This window comes from Leptodactylus fuscus, chromosome 4 (genome assembly GCF_031893055.1).
Source record: "Leptodactylus fuscus isolate aLepFus1 chromosome 4, aLepFus1.hap2, whole genome shotgun sequence".
Classification (NCBI taxonomy): Eukaryota; Metazoa; Chordata; class Amphibia; order Anura; family Leptodactylidae; genus Leptodactylus; species Leptodactylus fuscus.
The window spans coordinates 17,775,329-17,800,548 of record NC_134268.1 but is presented as its reverse complement, the minus strand read 5'-3'; the positions used below and the strand labels follow the sequence as shown (position 1 = coordinate 17,800,548).

Sequence of the window (25,220 nt, the reverse complement as noted above, 5' to 3'; positions counted from 1 at the left end):
TGTCAGGGCTCCTAGGAACCTATCTATAAAACATAGTGTATAACACTGTCAGGGCTCCTAGGAACCTATCTATAATACATAGTGTATAACACTGTCAGGGCTCCTAGGAACCTATCTATAAAACATAGTGTATGACACTGTCAGGGCTCCTAGGAACCTATCTATAATACATAGTGTATGACACTGCCAGGGCTCCTAAGAACCTATCTATAAAACATAGTGTATAACACTGTCGGGGCTCCTGGGAACCTATCTATAAAACATAGTGTATAACACTGTCGGGGCTCCTGGGAACCTATCTATAAAACATAGTGTATAACACTGTCAGGGCTCCTAGGAACCCATCTATAAAACATAGTGGTTGACACTGTCAGGGCTCCTAGGAACCTATCTATAAAACATAGTGTATAACACTGTCAGGGCTCCTAGGAACCTATCTATAAAACATAGTGTATGACACTGTCAGGGCTCCTAGGAACCTATCTATAATACATAGTGTATGACACTGCCAGGGCTCCTAAGAACCTATCTATAAAACATAGTGTATAACACTGTCGGGGCTCCTGGGAACCTATCTATAAAACATAGTGTATAACACTGTCGGGGCTCCTGGGAACCTATCTATAAAACATAGTGTATAACACTGTCAGGGCTCCTAGGAACCCATCTATAAAACATAGTGGTTGACACTGTCAGGGCTCCTAGGAACCTATCTATAAAACATAGTGTATAACACTGTCAGGGCTCCTAGGAACCTATCTATAATACATAGTGTATGACACTGTCAGGGCTCCTAGGAACCTATCTGTAATACATAGTGTATGACACTGTCAGGGCTCCTAGGAACCTATCTATAAAACATAGTGTATGACACTGTCAGGGCTCCTAGGAACCTATCTATAATACATAGTGTATAACACTGTCAGGGCTCCTAGGAACCTATCTATAATACATAGTATATGACACTGCCAGGGCTCCTAAGAACCTATCTATAAAACATAGTGTATAACACTGTCAGGGCTCCTAGGAACCCATCTATAAAACATAGTGGTTGACACTGTCAGGGCTCCTAGGAACCTATCTATAAAACATAGTGTATAACACTGTCAGGGCTCCTAGGAACCTATCTATAAAACATAGTGTATAACACTGTCAGGGCTCCTAGGAACCTATCTATAAAACATAGTGTAGAACACTGTCAGGACTCCTAGGAACCTATCTAGCAATGTACTGTTTCTCTTTTGGGAGAGCACCAGTTGGAATAGAAAGTCCTATGGATCAGACACTACTCCCTGGGAACTGTACACCATCCATATTTGGTTGGGGAGGTTAGTGTTTCTCCTTGAGGAGACCACCAGTTGGCATAGGAAGTCTTATAGGCCAGGCAATGCTCCTTGGTCTTCCATCTAGTGCCACCTACAGTAAAGCCAACCTGTAGATCCATATTTGATCATAGTCTCCTCCTTTTTTAAAATACAACCATCTGCAGTCAGATGTTTTGGGTTCTCCTCTTCATCAGTGCAGTGCAGGGTACTGGATGCCTTGGTGTAAGTCTACGAGGTCACCTATTGTCAAAAACCCTAAAAGAGCTGACTAAGATGTTTGTCTTTTCCTTACAGAGACTTTTTCTGGTACGGTTCATTTCCTAAATCGTGTTACAAGGCCCATTAAAGGTTTTATGCTGTCTAATAGGTGCACTAGAGTGGCGGCTTTTTTGGGGGGTCAGAGCTTGGGACATGGAGGGAACTCTAGTACTCTGGTGGGCCAACCCTATTCATTACCCAAATAACGAGTAGAATAATAAGAGTCTATTGGTGTCAGTAGTCAAGATGGTCACAGCAGTAATGGGGTTCAATGCAACATTTCCCAATGGCCATGGCCTCATGGTGTTCCATCTGTGCCGAAAACTCTTAGTAGAGCTCCGATACAGCGCAGCCCCTACTACTGTGTCTCCTGAGATTTCTATAAATTAGTCTTCCCAACTCATCTACTAGACCTTTGAACTTTTGTCCTGCAAGAGTTCTGGGAATTTCACACCAGCCCCATGTTCTGTAGTGTAGTACGGGCGAGCATGACAAGTTAAAAACAAATTGCCAAGAAAAATCAATTTTGCATGGTTGTAATATGTCCTGTACATTCACAATACAGGCCTTCATCCCGCTGCTAATGTGTACTTCCGTCACTCACCTTCAAGAGGACACTGTGTGAGAAGAAGGTTCTGGAGCACATTGCACCCGGCCGCCTCCAAAAATAGGAATAGAATAAGAAGATTTTCATCATCCCATAGGAACATTTTTGATTTTCTAAGGTCAACCCAATGGCCGTCTCTGGTAGAGTTGGTGCCGATATATTTAGATGAAGAATTACCAGGATTTTTATGTCAAATATTTCTATCAAGACATATAAAGGAGAGGAGATAAGGCAGATTTATTTATTTTATTCCCTATTACAGGCCCCAATCTGAGGGTTTAAAGGGATTCTCCATATGGACAAGTTAAAAACTTACCGTGACAATAACCAGATCAGAAAGTGTTCCCTCTGTTGGGACTCTCAGAGATCAGAGTATGAAGAGAAACCTCTCAATTTTCCTGCAGTGCCCCCACAGGGGAAAGGAGGTATTGCACAATGTCCACTCAAATCAATGGGTTGATTGTGTAATGCCGATCAGGACAAAAGAGATACTCTTTGCAATCGTCTCCCCCATGGCCAATAGATGACAATCCTGAACAGAGGACCCCCAATATTAACTTAGACTTTACTAATAGGGTGTGTGTTTTTTTTAAAGGGTCCTTAAACTGACCGCACACAGTAGATGAACGCTAGCTAAAGTCAGGGGACCGGCCAACCATCTAATGTGTATGAGGGTTATTTCCCTCTCCTTAATGAGCACATGTGATTGAGTCAAGCATGTGTGGGTAGGGGGTGTTCACATCTGATATATACTGGGAAAACACTATAATTTCATTGGGAAAGGCCGCCCACCTAATGGGGGTCTCCCAACTCCCCAACGGTAGATGTTAGGGATGACACGAATCAGACAACTGGATTTCAACTGTCTGAGACCGAGATAAGCAGCTACCAGAGGGCTGAGAATGCATGTGTATGAGGGTGTCGGGTAAGAAAGTTGTCAGCTGAATCAGGGTTGGTTCACATCTGCATTTGTATTCCGTTTGGGGAAGTCTGCATGGAAGTCCACCCCTCCCCCGAATGGAATACCAAACACATTTGCAAAGCACATGGACCCCATGTGAACTCTCCGAATGGATTACCATTTTAGACCAACACCTATCTGAAGTTTATAGCCAGTTTTTGGACCCATGCATAAGACCGTGTGCTAGTTCAGTGTGGTACCCCGATTTTGATACCAAATTGCATTCATTTCTATTGACCCGTGCACACAACTGTGATTTCCAGGACAGGTCCTATTGCGGCCGTACTCAGCAGTCCTGAAGAATGGGTCCATGGAAGCATGACCGATGCACGGGCAGCGTACAGGTGACATCCATGTGCAGCGTGTACCATACAATCACGGCTGGTGGCTTGCACATGTTCATGTGCATGGCCCTTAGGATGTGTTATACATGTGTTATCAGCACTGGTGTAACTCAGCCTTCCTCATCCACGTGGTGAACCATCGTATAACATGGGTTGCAGGATGAGGTATAGCCCTACAAGACTAGATAGCATCTTAGACAGAGGCCGAAACCTGGAGCTCCTGGGCAAAAATTGCAAAATTGGAACCAAGCCCCCCACCTGACATGTTCCATTTACGTCACTGGTGTTTTCTTATATAGGACCAGGGCTCCCTAAGGACGACTACGACTACCACCTGGGCACCCCCGATAGCAGGACCCCTGGTCTTTCAGCAATGCTCATAGACACATTGTTGCAATCTGATCTGGAATTCTTAACCCTTTGTGAATAAATCTTGGACACATTGTTGCAATCTGCCATTGAAGAGACTGATCTGGAATTCTTAACCCTTTGTGAATAAATCTTGCCTTAAGCAATGACCGGAGTTTTAGGCTGAGCTGTATCGGCCGCCTCTGCAATCCAATGTAAACTTTGATCCGGTGATTCACACTTCAGATTACTTTTACTTTCTATCTACGATACAATGAAAGGCCCCGAACATGAAAAGGATATTACTCACCCCATCGGCAAACACATTAAGAAAACTGAATTCCCTGGGGGAGAAGAGATGTAAATAAAGCAAAGAATTGCAGGATATTTGCTGGTTTACGACATCCGTCATGTCTATGCAAGTTATTGTACGCAGCAAATATGCAGACGGCACTAGAGTTATTAGATGCCCATAGTGCATGGGATTAGCATGGAGAATACAGGACCCACAGATATGTGGACTAGGTGTATTACCAGCAGTGGACAGTAGGGGGCCACAGAGGAAAATTTTAATAAAACTTTATCTTCATTTGTCCCCCTCCCCCTACCGATATGATAGGGACGACCTGCAATAAATCGAATATAAAATTCTGCCTGCCTGGTGCGGCCACTAGAGGGCGGTCACTGCACACAGATTTATTATTGACCTCAATGGGATCTGTACACATCTGTAGTCGTAGTCAGACTTTTATCATACAAGTCTTTGAGGTTTTGAGCTGTAGCAGGACATGCAGAGATCTGTAATATGTCTGTTGGGATATTATAAACCATTTCTTTTACTATAAACCATTATACGGTTACGGTCGGAGATGTCCTTTACATTCAGCTCACAACAAGCGTTATTCATGGGTGTAGATATAGGAAGAGGGGCCCCTTAGCGACAGGCAGCGCTTCTATTATGGTTGTTGGCAAGGATCCTATTCCCAATATAGTCAGGCCCCGAACGATGTAAACACGTAGTAATGTAGTACGGCGCAGTGTATAGGCCCACGTGTACATTAACCAGTCCCTACCCATGAGAACCGGAGAAAATGGAGGCCCAAAATAGACTGATCGAAACCCCTTCACTGCCCGAACCCACCGGGGATACTGCTATTAACCCTATCATTGGCCTTGACCGTCAAGGGAAATCGACATTAACTCTTGCACTGCCTTTATTGTCATAGACCACCAGGTATACAGGAATTAACCCCTTTATTTCCTAGACCACCAAGTATACAGGCATTAACCCCTTTATTTCCTAGACCACCAGGTATACAGGTATTAACCCCTTTTTATCGTAGACCACCAGGTATACAGGCATTAACCCCTTTATTTCCTAGACCACCAGGTATACAGGAATTAACCCCTTTATTTCCTAGACCACCAAGTATACAGGCATTAACCCCTTTTTATCGTAGACCACCAGATCTACAAGCATTAACCCCTTTATTTCCTAGACCACCAGGTAGACAGGTATTAACCCCTTTATTTCCTAGACGACCAGATCTACAGGTATTAACCCCTTTATTTCCTAGACCACCAGGTATACAGGTATTAACCCTTTTATACAGACTGATATCCTCTAATATCCCCTTCTTCTCTGGTGCTGATGCTCTCGGGTTCCCCATTGATCTTTGTTTATTTGCTAGGGGTGACGACAACCCAGTCACTGATTTCGAAACCCCCCTCCCCATATAAAAATCCTGCATTTGCACAATTCCTACAGAGATTGTCACCCAACTTTCCTGCATTATCCTGTAGCGATACAATCCCCACCGCTGTATAATGATCTTGTTCTTCCATTCAGGGTTGTGGGAAAGCTGGGTGACCGAGCGACAACGGCTGCGTGAGACGAAATGCCAAATATGCACTGAGTCATCCCAAAAACCATCGGTAATCCCACTCTCCATTGGCAGAATGGCTGCATCACTTCGGATATGACAAATCACAGAATGTCAGCGAAGCTGCAAATCCTGAGTAATAAGTCAGGACTGCAAACAGGATCCGCGTTCCGATGCCAGAAATCAGAGTATCAGAGAATCGGCGCTGGCCCGGGGCCTTCCGCTGGGCTCCAGGGGTCAGCCGCCAGGTTACAGGATATCGTCCTATCACATCCTCATAGAACGTCACCAGGAAAACACGAGGCCGAAAAAACCTGAAACCTAAAATATATGACAATATAATACAATGACAGCAGCAGCCGTATTCTGTACACAGCTCCTATACAGAACAATGTGTCTCCTTGCTTACAGGCTACAAACAGATCCCGGGTAGTCTGATCCTACAGCCAAATTGCTAACCAACATACATGGAAGAAGAGACAGGCGACTGCTGGATCAGACTACACAGGGTTTCCTTGTAGTCTGTAAACATGGAGACACATAGGTTTGCATAGGAGCTGTATACATAAAAAGGAGATTTATTATTCTACAACCAGAATAGGTGTCTTGTGCTGCAATTCTTTGGGTAACATAAGGATCAAGCAGAATTTTTGAGACGTCCTGTCGTCCCACTGAAGAACATTACACCCTGAAATGGCTGATAACAGGGAATACTAGAGCGCAATCCCCTGCAGACGGACATGAAACAGGTTTGGTTTGCTTTTAGCGCAGGCACGGTATATAGCCACTGCATAGACCCAGTGCAGCAAGAAATGCAGCTCCCTCAGAACAAGGCACTGACTCATTTACCAGGAATCGGTCGGCTCTGCTGTGCGGGCGCCATTCCTTTAGTTTCTATATGAGACAATTCCCCTGGGAAATCTTCCAGAATTAATATTACTAACAAGCGTTTCCTTGTGTCTATGTCAACATTGCTAAGTCCACAGATAAGGAGGCGATACTGTGCTTGTGAATACAAGGTGTAGCAGAGCTGAGTTTGTCACTTACAGTACAGCAGACTGTATAGGGTTATAAAGTGTTATATATAGTCTTCTTCTATATATCTAGGTATCGTTCCATCTATTCCAGCAGGACGATCACCTTCAGAGGGGTTATCCATCACTGGATCCTTTGCTGGAGCTGTAGGACCACCGGTGGTCCAGGCTGACCCTGTGCACATTAGATGCTGACATGTCTGGGGGCTTAAAGGGGTTCACCCAACTGTATATATGGCCATTACAGAGGGAGGTAACCCGGGCATACAGATATGAATTGACCATGGGACCCCCCGCAGCCCCCATGTGGCGTCCATATTGTCCCCGGTCACTGCCAGAGCAGCTTCATCTTAGGAGGGGGTTGTACAATCTATAAATGTTATATGATAGGAAGACTTCCTTTCTTAAAGGGCTTCTCCACTTGAACTACTCGTTAGGATAAAATAGTCGCACAGCGTCCTCCTGCCGAGCCCCCCGAAATCAGCTGCAATCTGTGGGGAAACCTGCTAGCAAGTGTTCTGTTTCCCTGCAGCGCCACCACAGGAAAAGTGAAGCATTACACCGTGTCCATTGATATCAATGAGTTGCCTGGACAGGACGGGTCCTCCAGAGCGAGAGATGCTCTGTGTAACCACTGCCCCCTAATAACTCAGAAATCATAGGGGGTATGGCAAGGGGCTTCTAAACTAGAGAACCCAATTAGGTCGGAGGCCCAAGTTGCAAAAACGCAGCTTTTTACATTATCTGCAAAGTGGATGGGATTCGGGCTTTTATTATACCAGTATATGTCAAGGTTGCCAAACCCAAGTTTATAGCAATGTGGTCCCTACACCGAGATGTCAGGGACTGTCATAGTATAGGCAGGCGATCTGACAGCGCAGTATAGGATCGCTCTGCTTACATTGACTTCTATAGTCTCCACCTCCATAACAAATGTGTATGTTCTACAGCTGAGAAAGGACAAACTGGCCCGGACCAGAAAATTGCAGAATGTCAGGTCTGTAGCATTAACCCACGCTGCACCAAACACTACTTATCTCTGGGGATAATCCACCCTGTATGGTACAGTATAGAAATATCTGCTTCACTTTCCTTATTGTACAAACTACAATATATAAGAAATGCTAAAGAAAGGAAAAGGTCAAAAATATATCCAGACTGTAGGAGAGAAAGCGCTTGTGCAGAGACGTGTACACACTGGGAGAAGAGCGGCAGCTAGGTGGCGCCAAAATCTTACAGAAAACTGGAGGAAAGTCATCAAAGGTAAATCTGGTGCAAGAGGACAAAGGAGCAAATAAAGGAAAGTGTCCCCTAAGACCAAGTGTAATACAGGGTGCAAGGAGTGCGCCAAGGAATAACACTATGCTGGAATGATAGATAGATAGATAGATAGATAGATAGATAGATAGATAGATAGATAGATAGGAGATAGATAGATAGATAGATAGATAGATAGATAGATAGATAGATAGGAGATAGATAGATAGATAGATAGATAGATAGATAGATAGATAGATAGATAGATAGATAGGAGATAGATAGATAGATAGGAGATAGATAGATAGATAGATAGATAGGAGATAGATAGATAGATAGATAGATAGATAGATAGATAGATAGATAGATAGGAGATAGATAGATAGATAGATAGATAGATAGATAGATAGGAGATAGATAGATAGATAGATAGATAGATAGATAGATAGATAGATAGATAGATGATAGATAGATAGATAGATAGATAGATGATAGATAGATAGATAGATAGATAGATAGATAGATAGATAGGAGATAGATAGGAGATAGATAGATAGATAGATAGATAGGAGATAGATAGATAGATAGATAGATAGATAGATAGATAGATAGGAGATAGATAGATAGATAGATAGATAGATAGATAGGAGATAGATAGATAGATAGGAGATAGATAGATAGATAGATAGATAGATAGATAGATAGATAGGAGATAGATAGATAGATAGATAGATAGATAGATAGATAGATAGGAGAGAGATAGATAGATAGATAGATAGATAGATAGATAGATAGATAGATAGATAGATAGATAGATAGGAGAGAGATAGATAGATAGATAGATAGATAGATAGATAGATAGATAGAAGATAGATAGATAGGAGATAGATAGATAGATAGATAGATAGATAGATAGATAGATAGATAGGAGATAGATAGATAGATAGGAGATAGATAGATAGGAGATAGATAGATAGATAGATAGATAGATAGATAGATAGATAGATAGGAGATAGATAGATAGATAGATAGATAGATAGAAGATAGATAGATAGGAGATAGATAGATAGATAGATAGATAGATAGATAGATAGATAGATAGATAGATAGGAGATAGATAGATAGATAGGAGATAGATAGATAGGAGATAGATAGATAGGAGATAGATAGATAGATAGATAGATAGATAGGAGATAGATAGATAGATAGATAGATAGATAGATAGATAGATAGATAGATAGGAGATAGATAGATAGATAGATAGATAGATAGATAGATAGATAGATAGATAGATAGATAGGAGAGAGAGAGATAGATAGATAGATAGATAGATAGATAGATAGATAGATAGATAGGAGATAGATAGATAGATAGATAGATAGATAGACCCTATAATAACATATCCTCCCCGTGCACCTTTACTACCTCCCTATACATTACGCTATTGCCCCCCATTCTTCTTCGCCTCTTTCACCCCCACCCCCCCAGCGCCCTGTAATAATATTATGTACTAGCTGGTACCCGCGACTTCGTCTTCGGTGATTGTAGCAGTGGGTATATACAGGCGCGGGTAAGGTTTTCGTACTGTGTATAAGGTATGGGATATGAAATGTAAGTTTGTATCTTGTTGTTGCTGTAATTCAGAGAATACGTGAGACTTTTGTGTTGCAGTTACTTTGTATTTGAGCTGCTATATATACGGTGTTGTGAGAAACTTTACATAGTGACTTTGGGACAGAAGTATTTGAAGTTAACCCTTTCCCGCCGATGGCATTTTTTGATTTTCGTTTTTGACTCCCCTCCTTCTAAACCCCATAACTTTTTTATTTCTCCGCTCCCAGAGCCATATGAGGTCTTAATTTTTCCTGGGACAAATTTTTCTTCATGATGCCACCATTATTTATTCTATATAATGTACTGGGAAGCAGGGAAAAAATTCAGAATGGGGTGGATTTGACTAAAAAATGCATTTCTGCGACTTTCTTACGGGCTTTGGTTTTACGGCGTTCACTGTGCAACCAAAATGACATGTCCCCTGTATTCTGTGTTTCGTTACGATTCCGGGGATACCAAATTTATATGGTTTTATTTACATTTTGACCCCTTAAAAAAAATCCAAAACTGTGTTAAAAAATTATTTTTTGAAAAGTCGCCATATTCCAACAGCCGTAACTTTTTTATACTTGCGTGTACGGGGATGCATAGGGCGTCTTTTTTTGCGGGAACGGGTGTACTTTGTAGTTCTACCATTTTCGGGAAATGTTATTGCTTTGATCACTTTTTATTCAAATTTTTAGCAGAATCAAAACAGTGAAAAAACGGCGGTTTGGCACTTTTGACCATTTTTCCCGCTACGGCGTTTACCGAACAGGAAAAATATTTGTATTACTTTGTAGAGCGGGCGATTTCGGACGCGCGGATACCTAACATGTATGTGTTTCACAGTTTTTAACTACTTTTATATGTGTTCTAGGGAAAGGGGGGTGATTTGAATTTTTAATCCTTTTTATTTATTGTTTTTATATTTTTTTTACTTTTTTAAAACTTTTTTTTTTTGCATTTATTAGACCGCCTAGGGGTATTGACATGGGTGGGCGGTGTCGCGGATTGTCAGAGTGGTGGGGGCAAACATGGATGCTCCGGAGCGTTAAAGAGGGCCTCCTGGAGTATCGTTAAGGTGAGGGGCAAAGTGGTAAAGTATATGTATATGAGATTGTGTGGGGTTAGGGGCGAGGCTGTAGAGGGCAATATGAATTTTGTGGCTTGCTATGGTCCAAAGTGTGTGAGATTGCAGAGATGGTGATGTGAGTTTGGGTTTTGTGGGGGTCCTGGTACAAACGTATGTGCACTATTGTGACGAAAAGTAGCCTATTGCGCAATCAAGTGTATTAACTATGTTTGTGGAAAATTTCAGCCAAATCGGTGGAGCGGTTTTTGCGTGATTGACCGCCAAACATCCGAACATCCAAAGGGTCCTGGGAAAAACGTATGTGAGCTATTGTGACGAAAAGTAGCCTATTGCGCAATCGAGTGTAGGGACTATGTTTGTGGAAAATTTCAGCCAAATCGGGGTCCAAAGTGTGTGAGATTGCAGAGATAGTGGTGTGAGTTTGGGTTTTGTGGGGGTCCTGGGAAAAACGTATGTGTGCTATTGTGACAAAAAGTAGCCTATTGTTTAATCGGGTGTATTAACTATGTTTGTGGAAAATTTCAGCCAAATCGGTGGAGCGGTTTTTGCGTGATTGAGGAACAAACATCCGAACATGCAAACCCACAAACTTTCACATTTATAATATTAATAGGATATATATAGGTAATATTTGGGGTCTTTCGGCCATCATGGTGTGTAATAAAGAAGAGTTCATGACTCATTACTAGAGATGAGCGAACACTGTTTGGATCAGCCGATCCGAACAGCACACACCCATAGAAATGAATGGAAGCACCTGTGACGCAGACTTTGCAGGCGGCCAGCCGGCGTCACAGGTGCTTCCATTCATTTCTATGGGTGCGTGCTGTTCGGATCGGCTGATCCAAACAGTGTTCGCTCATCTCTCATTACATGTAGAATTAATTTATAGCAGAAGTTCGATCTCTCCAACAGCAATCATGCAGATATTCTCATTCTGGAAAGACATGGCGGCGATCGTGTTTGGCTTTACGGGTTTTATTACGTTAGGATCAAATTATCATGGACCCAAATGACGGAGAGCTCATCTGCTAGGAAAAAGCAGTTACCCGAGGACACCTGCGGACTCCATAGACTATAATCTAATCTAAACCGTGCAGGGCTTTGGTTCTATCAAGGGCTGAACTGCAGTGTAAAGTATGGGGGGGGGAAACAGCAGCCTACAAATCAATGCAAAACCCGGAGGTGAACATTAGGGGGTCACATCTATGGAAAGGAAGCAATATGGGTGCAATCTAATAACTGCATGGGGGGAAGGGCAGCTGCTGTGCTGAGACCCTATACACCCCTATAGGAAGGGGGAGGGGTCTCCAGGCTCAGGCACATTCTAAAAGAGGACTATGGACGCAGAGCTGACTCATTATTGTTACTTCATGCAGTTTTCTTTCATTGCACCCTAACAATAGATTTATATGGAGCAGCGGTGAGCCAACTACATGAACCAACCCCAGCGATATGACATACTCCTCTCTGCTACACCAGTGATATAACATGACACACTCCTCTCTGCTGCACCAGTGATATAACATGACACACTCCTCTCTGCTACACCAGTGATATAACATGACACACTCCTCTCTGCTACACCAGTGATATAACATGACACACTCCTCTCTGCTACACCAGTGATATAACATGACACACTCCTCTCTGCTGCACCAGTGATATAACATGACACAATCCTCTCTGCTGCACCAGTGATATAACATGACACACTCCTCTCTGCTACACCAGTGATATAACATGACACACTCCTCTCTGCTACACCAGTGATATAACATGACACAATCCTCTCTGCTACACCAGTGATATAACGACACACTCCTCTCTGCTACACCAGTGATATAACATGACACACTCCTCTCTGCTACACCAGTGATATAACATGACACACTCCTCTCTGCTACACCAGTGATATAACATGACACACTCCTCTCTGCTACACCAGTGATATAACATGACACACTCCTCTCTGCTACACCAGTGATATAACATGACACACTCCTCTCTGCTACACCAGTGATATAACATGACACACTCCTCTCTGCTACACCAGTGATATAACATGACACACTCCTCTCTGCTACACCAGTGATATAACATGACACACTCCTCTCTGCTACACCAGTGATATAACATGACACACTCCTCTCTGCTACACCAGTGATACAACATGACACACTCCTCTCTGCTACACCAGTGATACAACATGACACACTCCTCTCTGCTACACCAGTGATACAACATGACACACTCCTCTCTGCTACACCAGTGATACAACATGACACACTCCTCTCTGCTACACCAGTGATATAACATGACACACTCCTCTCTGCTACACCAGTGATATAACATGACACACTCCTCTCTGCTACACCAGTGATATAACATGACACACTCCTCTCTGCTACACCAGTGATACAATATGACACACTCCTCTCTGCTACACCAGTGATACAATATGACACACTCCTCTCTGCTACACCAGTGATACAACATGACACACTCCTCTCTGCTACACCAGTGATATAACATGACACACTCCTCTCTGCTACACCAGTGATATAACATGACACACTCCTCTCTGCTACACCAGTGATATAACATGACACACTCCTCTCTGCTACACCAGTGTCATGGCTCCTCTCCCAGTCTTTCCTCTGGTTTAGCAGCCCTGTCATTTGGCCATTTTCCTGGAATGATAATCCAGCTTCAGCCTTCCTTACCCTGAATTACCTCAATCACCAATATCGCCCCTCCCCCTCCAACACTAGGGGGCGACATTGCTTCATGAATCCAGGCTTACTAATAGGAGTGGTCGCTTCATAGCAAACCCTGGCAGCTCTGCTTCATCTAGTCACCGTGCCTGCACACAATAGAAGACTTCCAGGGAGTCCTAGAGGATGGATGGATGATAGATAGATAGATAGATAGATAGATAGATAGATAGATAGATAGATAGATAGATAGATAGATAGATAGATAGATAGATAGATAGATAGATAGATAGATAGATGACATGATACTGTCCCTTTAAGGATAATCTTGCTTTGTGGTTTTGCTGTGAATTCCTGGGGTGTTTTATGAATGAGGCTTGTAGTGACCCTGCCCTCCTCTAGTACATGGCACCCTGCCAGATTAACCCTATACTGTATCCCCAGAAAGAGTTAACATGCTATTCAGATATCTATAGATGAATGCATATATCCCCTCTGCACTGTAATACTACATATCATGGTATAGATTATATATGCTCTGTCCTCTACTACCCCGTGTTAATAAAGAGTCAATCACCTATAGATCCACCCTATAGACAAATGATTGTAACCACTTTGCACTGTCCTTATATCATCTATATATCACAATGCAGACTATGGGTATATAGTATTCACTAATATACTATATAGGGTTTGTACTTGCCCCAGGCCTATATATCACTCCTCTGGCAGGTATACAATATAGGATTTATATACAATATATCCTGTATACAATGTATCCATCATCTGCATTATTACAGGTTATTGCTGTGTTATGGGTATGTATTATGTATGGTTAGGGTATAATGATATACTATATAGTGTATTATATGTATTATATATGTCTAGGGTATGATATATAGGACTGTATCCTATGGCAGGTATATATATGGTTAGGGAATGATATATAGGAGTGTATATATATGGTTAGGGTATAATGATATATAGGATTGTATCCTATGGCAGGTATATATATGGTTAGGGTATGATATATAGGACTGTATCCTAGCAGGTATATATATGGTTAGGGTATAATGATATATAGGATTGTATCCTATGGCAGGTATATATATGGTTAGGGTATGATATATAGGACTGTATCCTAGCAGGTATATATGGTTAGGGTATGATATATAGGACTGTATCCTAGCAGGTATATATATGGTTAGGGTATAATGATATATAGGACTGTATCCTATAGCAGGTATATATGGTTAGGGTATGATATATAGGACTGTATCCTAGCAGGTATATATATGGTTAGGGTATAATGATATATAGGACTGTATCCTATAGCAGGTATATATGGTTAGGGTATAATGATATATAGGACTGTATCCTATAGCAGGTATATATGGTTAGGGTATAATGATATATAGGATTGTATCCTATGGCAGGTATATATGGTTAGGGTATGATATATAGGACTGTATCCTAGCAGGTATATACCGCCACAGCTGCATTGTCTAACTTGTTACATTCAGCCAGGAAACAGTTAATATTCCCTGCATACACCCAAAGGGAAAGTGCTGGTGCAGGAAGTGCGAGCGCCCCCTAATGGCCGAGCTCCTGTGTGTCAGTAGGGGGGGGCTGTAGCCCGCAGCCAGACAATGGCAGCAGCCCCGGATCACTTCCAGTAACTCTGCGTCATGTCTCGGCCATTCCCGGGCTGTGCAGAGTGCGCCGGGGGGGACTACAGAGCTCAGCAGACGTTGCTCGGCAACAGCGGCCGCGCTGGCTACAATGTTGCAGATCCCCCCACGTGACCCCTCCGCCGCGTTCTATCGCGTCCTGTCCCCGGGATTAGCGCAGTGTGTGCATTGTGGACACACCAGGGGTTAATGGTTACTACATTACCGCACACACACTGAAGCCTTAGCCCCGCCCCCCACTGCACCCCCGCCCCCTCCACAGATTTGGCGCGAACTGGCTGGCCGCTCCGGGTATATATAAGCTCCGCTCCCTGCGCTGCCCCAGACTTTGTGCTGTGGAGGCTGCGGCGCTAGCTCGGGGCCTGCCTGGGATCTAGGGGGGAGGAGGAGGGCTGCCTTCTGTGTTGGATTACTACGAGACATCGGACACGACTGGGATTGTGGCGTGGATTGCAGGGTAAGGGGCGACCTGCTTTTATTCTTCATGCGATGTAGTCGCTCTGGATTGTGACGATCTTGGCGGATGTCCGTGCTTGTGGAGCTGTCACTGTGTGCGCGTGATGTAGTCCCATGTGGGGGGCTTGTGTGGTCCGGGGGTCTTGTGCTCAGGAGGGGAGGGGGCTGCTTTCTCTGTTGTAGGCATGGTTTAGGCTAGCTGTCAGTGTTTGGTGCTATCATATGGGTGGGGGGGCGTCCTCACATGTGCACCTCTGGGGTGTGTGGTTGCCCTTCTGTGTAGCCCTTTGTATGTGCTAAGTATTGGGGTGGGTGGTCACTCACCTATGCCTGGACTCAGTCTTGGGGTGCTATAACTAGGGTGACCCTGTAGCTGCCTATAGTCAGTCTTGGGGTGGGTGGTCACCCCGTGTAGCCCTCTGCCTATAGTCAGTCTTGGGGTGGGTGGTCACCCCGTGTAGCCCTCTGCCTATAGTCAGTCTTGGGGTGGGTGGTCACCCCGTGTAGCCCTCTGCCTATAGTCAGTCTTGGGGTAGGTGGTCACCCCATGTAGCCCTCTGCCTATAGTCAGTCTTGGGGTAGGTGGTCACCCCATGTAGCCCTCTGCCTATAGTCAGTCTTGGGGTGGGTGGTCACCCCATGTAGCCCTCTGCCTATAGTCAGTCTTGGGGTGCTATATATGGTGTGGGGAGCCACTTAACCCATTGCTTGTAGTCAGGGGGCTTGTCCCTTTAAAGGGTGAGTAGCTGCCATGAGTGCTTGTAGTAAGAGGAGGGGGCTGTCATAGTGCAGGGGTCTGCTAGGTGTTGTCATTGCTGCGTCTGGCTGTCAGTAGACCAGTCTGGACTGGCTGTACTTCTCCACACCTCCTTGCTATATAGTATGTGGTGTTGTGGGGCCGGTGTAGTATTGCGGGGCTGAGCTCCCCATGTGACCCCCTCCTCCGCCCCGCACAGCCGGCTTTTCCTGGAAGGTGCACGCCTGACACTCAGCCCTTTGTTCCCAGGGAAAGTTTGAGACTAATCTATCAGTGCCCTGCGAGATGAGCCCTGGATCCCTTTCTATGGTGGGGTGACAGGTCGGGCTTTGTGACTACGTTGCGTTGTCAGTCAAGGTTGCTTTGAGTCTAATCGCGTTGTCTTCTTCTTGCAGGTCACCACTAGCGGAGTACAACATGCCTCTGAACTCCAACTACCAGAGCAGGAATTACGACCTGGACTATGACACTATGCAACCCGTCTTCTACTTTGACGAAGATGAGAATTTCTACCAGCAGCAGTACAACCGGCTGCAACCTCCAGCCCCCAGCGAGGACATCTGGAAGAAGTTTGAGCTGTTGCCCACCCCACCACGGTCTCCGAGCCGTAGGTCTAGCCTGTCCAGCCTCTTTCCATCTACTGACCAGCTGGAGCTGGTCACAGAGTTCCTGGGAGGGGACATGGTGAATCAAAGCTTCATCTGTGACCAGGATGACGAGACGTTTGTAAAGTCCATCATCATTCAGGACTGTATGTGGAGCGGCTTCTCGGCAGCAGCCAAGCTGGAGAAAGTGGTGTCGGAAAAGCTGGCATCTTACCAGGCTTCTAGGAAGGAGAGTTCTGTGTCCACCCAAAACCAGCAGCAAAGCCCACAGAAGTCTCCCACCTGCCAGGGGAACCTCAGCCCCATTGGAACCGGTAGGACCAGCAGTGGCTACCTACAGGATCCAAGTTCTGAATGCATAGACCCTTCAGTGGTCTTCCCGTACCCATTGAATGACAGCATTTCCAAAGTTGGCTCTCCATGCCTGGATCAGGAGCTCAATATGGAAACGCCACCCATCAGCAGCAACGGCTGCAGCTCCGAATCTGGTGAGTGCCGCTCTCGATTGTTACTCTTACTGCATTGAAGGGGGGTCAAGGGGTGATTTTTGTATCGCTCATGCACTGACTGTCCCCAATGTTGGGAGGGGTCCCTGTAGTGCCTGATATACCAGCCGCGATCCTTCCAGCTGTTGGAAGTTGTGGCTTTGTAGATCTGCAGCACTGCAGTAGTGGGTGGGGTTTTCAGTGAAAGTGGTTTGGGCAATGAATGATAGTTTAGGGCAGAGACGCGCCACGCTTTCTAAGAATCCTACGGACAATGACTTATCTCTCCAGTTTGCCTTTTGTCATTTTTATCTTCCGATGACCAGTTTTTTTTTTTGTTTTTTTTTTTTTGACTGCTCTTACTTGCAAGGCTCAGCATGACTAACCTGTTTGCATTTCCATTCCAGAAGAGGAACAAGAGGATGAGGACGAAGAAGAGGAAGAGGAGGATGAGGAGGAAGAAGAGATTGACGTTGTTACCGTAGAGAAAAGATACACGGCTTCCAAGAAAAACGACTCCTACTCCCACCAATCCAGACCTCACCACAGCCCTCTGGTCCTCAAGAGGTGTCACGTCCCCATCCATCAGCACAACTACGCCGCACCCCCTTCAACTAAAATGGACTATCCCTCCTCCAAAAGGGCCAAGCTCGAAAGCAACGGCAGAGTCCTCAAACAGATCAGCAACAACCGCAAGTGTTCGAGTCCCAGGTCGTCCGACAACGAAGAGAACGACAAGAGGCGGACGCACAACGTGTTGGAGCGACAGAGGCGGAACGAACTCAAACTCAGTTTTTTTGCTCTCAGAGACCAGATCCCCGAAGTCGCCAATAACGAAAAAGCCCCCAAAGTAGTTATCCTTAAAAAGGCGACGGAGTACGTCATCTCCATGCAGGAGGACGAGCGACGGCTCCTGCGAGAGTGCGAACAGTTAAAACTCAAAAGAGAACAATTAAAACACAAACTCAAACAGCTCAAGAGCTCGTGTTTGTGAACGTTCGCCGCCAATCTTAAGACTTTACGAACTATGACGGTCTCTTGCGAGGTTGTCGACGAGAGAAGAATCCTACCAGATCTTGTAAGACTATGGACAAATGCATGCAAAAGGATTGAGAATTAAAAAAAAAAAACTACACAACCTTGGCTTGGTCTTCGATAAGATTTTGCCAGCACCTTAATACTGCCTCAATATATGAATGAGTATACGGGAATACAAAACTCTTTTTGTTTCTTGTTTGTTTGCTTGGGGAAGCAACTTTTTTTTTGTTTTGTTTTTACATATCTTTGTATTTAAAACCTTTATTTTTCTTATAAACAGATACCTGAAGTTTTGCTCTAAATAGCTTTAAGAAGAAGAGAAATTTATTCTATCGACGTTGCTGACGTGTAATAATATCCTTAACGAAATCTTTATAGATGTAATCTGTATTAATATTCACTTCTAACAACTGGCAAAAAAAAAGGGGCAAAAAAAAGTTTTAACATCTTGCTTGTTTACTGCCGTTATGCCTATAATTAAACTTTTTGGTTTTGTTTAATATTGAAATATTATATTCTAAAGATACAAAATTGTCATTTGGTTAATAGTTCTATATTTGATCTGACGTTGCAAATTCTGAAGACCTGATGAAGGTGCTGACCGACGTGTTATGTAGATGGCTGATTTTTTTTATGTAAAACCGACTTCCCTTCCTCTTCGAGAGTCGCCCTCCCCCCACCTTGGGGTGGTCTTCGAAGGGTGACTGGGAAATGGTTGACCATTAGGCTTGTTATCTATATTGATTCTCTTAATGATATTATAACATGCTGGTGGTCTGGAGATAAAAGAAAACAGAAATTCATCAATGTCTTTTTACAAGGCTTGTTTTTGCTTAAATTAAACTATATATTGGGCTGCGCCCAGGTTGATATAGTCGCCTTTAACGGGGCAAGCTGTTTGGAATAAGCTTCAGAAAATAAAACAAAAAAATCAGTTTAAACGTTACTGCTTTGCCTGTGGTTTTTGGTTACAAGTGTGAAATAGTTGGGGAGGTTTAGAATATGATGGGTGGAGCTTATTTAATATGGGGGTTGGGTGGATGTGGCCAAGATCTGGTCAGTCTGGGGCCAAGACTAGTCTTGGCACGTGCATGTTATCCAAGATGGCTTCCCATCCCCAAAGGATTGTCCAACCCTTAAGCTACTTTGCCCCATAAATCATGTCCCGTGAATGCCCATTGGGGTCTGTCGTTGACTTGTCCCCATCTTGTGGCTCTCCAAGTTGTTGCAAAGCGTGCCAGTTCTCAAGGACTGTAATTTTATAAGCGCTGGAGAGCCAAAGGTTGGAGACTTGCCCTATCTAAGTTGGGTAGAAGTGGCTGAAGACTAAGAAGCCTTTAGTACCCGGTAGTATACATATCAAGTCATGCAGAAAGCTTGTAAGATCCTCCAAACACTATGGCTTTAACTTATTTCCAATCTTCTGGATGGTGAATGCTTTCTTGAGCGTTCCTTGACCATCTCCTGGTCTACAGAACTTGCAGCTATCATGCAGAAGTGTAGACCTGGGGATTGTATTCCCTCTTTTTTGGAGGGACCCCATTCTCATAGGCTGAAGTCCCAGTCACTGGATCCCCATTGAGAAGTTTATATCGTGTGCATAAGGGTTAGCTTTAATATGTATACAACCCCTTTAAAAGGGTTTCTGGGGACTTGCTACTCAGGTGGGTTCTTTGTTGTACGTTGGGCTTTGCAGTGGTTTCCTACACTAGCTCCCTCCTGATAATCGGCCCTGGTGTAGGAAGGAGTCAAATGTTCAACACAAACCTGTAGGAGTTGCTATAAACCCCTTCTGTTACAGTGGACCCCTCACCTTCTGCTTTGTAAGTGTTGTCCCAGTGGGTGCCAAAAAACATTCAGCTTTGGCCCATAGTATCTAACAGCGAGGAGGGCAAACGGAGTCTCAGCCAATGGGCCGTCTACATCACTAGTGAAGTCTACTACAAGATCTTGCCCGGGTGACGACGGGTCATGTTCCATTCTCAAGTTAAAGTTCAGTAAGTGGCTTTTTATCACTTCCGGGTCATCAGAGTTTACGTTTTTGGCACCGAATCAGACACCGGCATGAACTTTCCAAGCCCCACGGTAATGAGCAAAGACTTGATGAAATGATCAATGTCACTTCTCTGGTGTATTGACTCTTACTTGTCGGTAGGTGAAAGTGGAGATTAGGACAGGTGTCCTTGAGCTCCGCGAAAACCAGAAGGGCTCGGGTCGACTTCACCAATGGTCTGTTTGTGATAGTGCAGCTGTTGTATGGAGGGGGGGGGGGGGGGTGACCAACAGCTGGCGGTCACATCATGTAACAAGCATGTCATGAGAAGACTGGTGGCAGGTGTGAACTGGAGAAGCCCAACTGTGTGATAAAGCTGTCAGAGGGGTAAGTAATGGTGTCATTGTTCGGGTCCCCCCCCCCCCCGCATAAATGAAATACAGTATACGGGTCTTAGCCATACTGCATGTCCTAGTTCTACTTTTGGTGAGGTGGTTGACAAATTCCCACCACGTTCTGTGCACCGATTACTCTCTGTGCCCAGTTGGTTCCAGACTGATCTCCTAGAAAGTCAATGAACCCATCAATACCAGTCTAGTTGGAGAACCCAGAAGGACAAACCTAAGTCGGATATTGGGGGTGGGCCTTCTCACTCGAGGGGAGAACAGAAGAACCACGCTCGCCCGGGTAAACCTAAGCAGGAAGAACCTACAACGTCCATGTGGATGCTGGTGTGATAACGTCAGGTTAATCACAAATAGGTGGACACGTTACAAAGTTGTCCACCAAAAAGTTACTAAAAACATCTACCCTACTGGTGCTTGTTAGTAACATGAGATTGAGAAGATCAGACCCTTCGGTGGTTTCCTTCAGAATTTTTGTGGATACTTTGTATAGTTTGGTGCAGATTTGAAACCCACATCGATAACTGGATGGGACTCTTATGGAAGTGGAAACCCCATTGGGTCACCGCATTCATTGTAGGCTTATGACACAGGACTAATCCATGAATGTATCGACCACTGATATTGAGGGTCTGTTTATGGAGAGGATTTTGAGATGGAAGACCACTTAGAATTTCTCTCCAGATTCCACGGAGAATGGTCGCCCTCTACGTCTCCAAGTCCTCGTGGTCATATTGAGGTGTTGCTTTGGGCTCATTCTGTGCCAGAATTCAAAAATTCCTCAAGACAATTTTTATTCCCAGGACCCATCTCTGGAGGAGAACATGGTGCGTCATGGAGGCGCACAAAGAATTATGGACCCATAGGACCTCCCTGTGCTGCTCTACAGCTTTTTTACAATACGGTGGAGATTTTTTCCCTCCTGTAAGGAGCGCCCCTCGCTACATTCCAGGAATAGTCAAAAAACACAGCAATGCATTTATAAAAAGGGAGCATCTCCATTTGTACGGCTGCCAAAGTAAAGCACCGTACGTTACATCATCACTGAGCTCGCCGAATGGTCCGCTTTATCTTTTTTTACCCAAAAATAGCGGCCTGGGCCTGTGTGCGCTATGGGAGGCTTTGGGCAATGACTGCTGAATAGTATCAGTATAATTGGGTATCTTCTGGGCAGATGAGACGTGAATGGAGAGGATATCGCGTCCTCAGGTCTTTTTGAACAGCTGGTGAGAATGAAATCCTAGGAATGTCGTGTTATCACAATCAAATTTGTTATTTCAACACTTAAAATATCACATTACTGAGTGAGGGCCTGCGGCGGGGCAGCATTGCAGGGGGCAGGGTCTGCGGTGGGGTAACATTGGAGGGGACAGGGCTGCGGCGGGGCAGCATTGCAGGGGCAGGGTCTGCAGTAGGGTAACATTGGAGGGGACAGTGCTGCGGCGGGGTAACATTGGAGGGGATAGGGCTGCGGCAGGGTAAAATTGGAGGGGATAGGGCTGCGGCAGGGTAACAGTGGAGGGGACAGGGCTGCGGCGGGGCAGTATTGCAGGGGGCAGGGTCTGTGGTGGGGTAACATTGGAGGGGACAGGGTCTGCAGTGGGGTAACATTGTAGGGGACAGGGCTGTGGCGGGGTAACATTGGAGGAAACGGCTGCAGCGGGGCAGCATTGCAGGGGGCAGGGTCTGCAGTGGGGTAACATTGCACGGGACAGGGTCTGCGGCAGGGTAACATTGCAGGGGGGCAGGGTCTGCAATGGGGCAGCATTGCATGGGACAGGGTCTGCGGCGGGGTAACATTGCAGGGGGGCAGGGTCTGCGGTGGGGTAACATTGCAGGGGGCAGGGTCTGCGGTGGGGTAACATTGCATGGGGCAGGGTCTGCGGTGGGGTAACATTGCAGGGGGGCAGGGTCTGCGGTGGGGTAACATTGCAGGGGACAGGGTCTGTGGCGGGGTAACATTGCAGGGGGGCAGGGTCTGCGGTGGGGTAACATTGCAGGGGACAGGGTCTGCGGCGGGGTAACATTGCAGGGGACAGGGTCTGCGGTGGGGTAACATTGCAGGGGGGCAGGGTCTGCGGTGGGGTAACATTGCAGGGGGGCAGGGTCTGCAATGGGGCAGCATTGCATGGGACAGGGTCTGCGGCGGGGTAACATTGCAGGGGGCAGGGTCTGCGGTGGGGTAACATTGCAGGGGGCAGGTCTCATTTTTGATTAAGCAGCTATGACAGTCCAGCAGCTGATGTTTGGAGAGGCGAGGGGCGGCTGTCTGGCTCCTGCGTAACGCGGTATGCTGTGAAATCTAGGAAACAGCTGGACGCTTTAGGAAATACCAATCCTCTGGGATTCCACCAGGTTTGCTTCCAATTACATCGTAGGGCAGATTTTTCCTGGTCGATGAATTGTATTATAAGGGTGACCATACACTGAAGATAGATGTAGAATAAGGTCACACACAGCGAAACGCAGCAGAAAAGACGCCGTGGAAACCAACGCACGGTGCGGTTTTCACTTTGTTTCCCGGCATTTTTCACTTGTGCCTCAACCTAATATACAGATTCCAGGAAAGCGCAGAATTACCGCAGGGAAAGTGAACAGGCTGTGTATATGTCTGCAATGTGTGGAGGAGGTTAAATAAAATTGTCACAGTACAGGATAATACACACAGTGATGTCACAGTACAGAGATAATACACACAGTGATGTCACAGTACAGGGATAACACACACAGTGATGTCACAGTACAGAGATAATACACACAGTGATGTCACAGTACAGAGATAATACACACAGTGATGTCACAGTACAGAATAATACACAGTGATGTCACAGTACAGGATAATACACACAGTGATGTCACAGTACAGGGATAATACACACAGTGATGTCACAGTACAGGGATAATACACACAGTGATGTCACAGTACAGAATAATACACACAGTGATGTCACAGTACAGAGATAATACACACAGTGATGTCACAGTACAGGATAATACACACAGTGGTGTCACAGTACAGGGATAATACACACAGTGATGTCACAGTACAGAGATAATACACACAGTGATGTCACAGTACAGGGATAATACACACAGTGATGTCACAGTACAGAGATAATACACACAGTGATGTCACAGTACAGGGATAATACACACAGTGATGTCACAGTACAGGGATAATACACACAGTGATGTCACAGTACAGGGATAATACACACAGTGGTGTCACAGTACAGGGATAATACACACAGTGATGTCACAGTACAGGATAATACACACAGTGATGTCACAGTACAGGGGTAATACACACAGTGATGTCACAGTACAGGGATAATACACACAGTGATGTCACAGTACAGGGATAATACAAACAGTGATGTCACAGTACAGAGATAATACACACAGTGATGTCACAGTACAGGGATAATACACACAGTGATGTCACAGTACAGGATAATACACACAGTGATGTCACAGTACAGAGATAATACACACAGTGATGTCACAGTACAGGATAATACACACAGTGATGTCACAGTACAGGATAATACACACAGTGATGTCACAGTACAGGGGTAATACACACAGTGATGTCACAGTACAGGGATAATACACACAGTGATGTCACAGTACAGGGATAATACAAACAGTGATGTCACAGTACAGAGATAATACACACAGTGATGTCACAGTACAGGATAATACACACAGTGATGTCACAGTACAGAGATAATACACACAGTGATGTCACAGTACAGGGGTAATACACACAGTGATGTCACAGTACAGGGATAATACAAACAGTGATGTCACAGTACAGAGATAATACACACAGTGATGTCACAGTACAGGATAATACACACAGTGATGTCACAGTACAGGATAATACACACAGTGATGTCACAGTACAGGATAATACACACAGTGATGTCACAGTACAGGGATAATACACACAGTGATGTCACAGTACAGAGATAATACACACAGTGATGTCACAGTACAGGGATAATACACACAGTGATGTCACAGTACAGGATAATACACACAGTGATGTCACAGTACAGGGATAATACACACAGTGATGTCACAGTACAGGATAATACACACAGTGATGTCACAGTACAGAGATAATACACACAGTGATGTCACAGTACAGGATAATACACACAGTGATGTCACAGTACAGGATAATACACACAGTGATGTCACAGTACAGAGATAATACACACAGTGATGTCACAGTACAGGGATAATACACACAGTGATGTCACAGTACAGAGATAATACACACAGTGATGTCAGTACAGAGATAATACACACAGTGATGTCACAGTACAGGGATAATACACACAGTGATGTCACAGTACA

The 25,220-nt window shown here is 44.8% G+C and overlaps 1 protein-coding gene across 1 annotated transcript; it reads left to right on the top strand.

Moving 5' to 3' along the window:
* Positions 1-15,454: 15,454 nt before the first annotated feature.
* On the top strand, positions 15,455-19,391 carry MYC (MYC proto-oncogene, bHLH transcription factor). Its single transcript, XM_075270102.1, has 3 exons — positions 15,455-15,571; positions 16,723-17,420; positions 17,825-19,391. Exons 2-3 carry the CDS (start codon positions 16,745-16,747, stop codon positions 18,409-18,411), a joined length of 1,263 nt encoding a protein of 420 aa, XP_075126203.1. The 5' UTR covers positions 15,455-15,571; positions 16,723-16,744; the 3' UTR covers positions 18,412-19,391.
* The last annotated feature ends 5,829 nt before the right edge of the window (positions 19,392-25,220 follow it).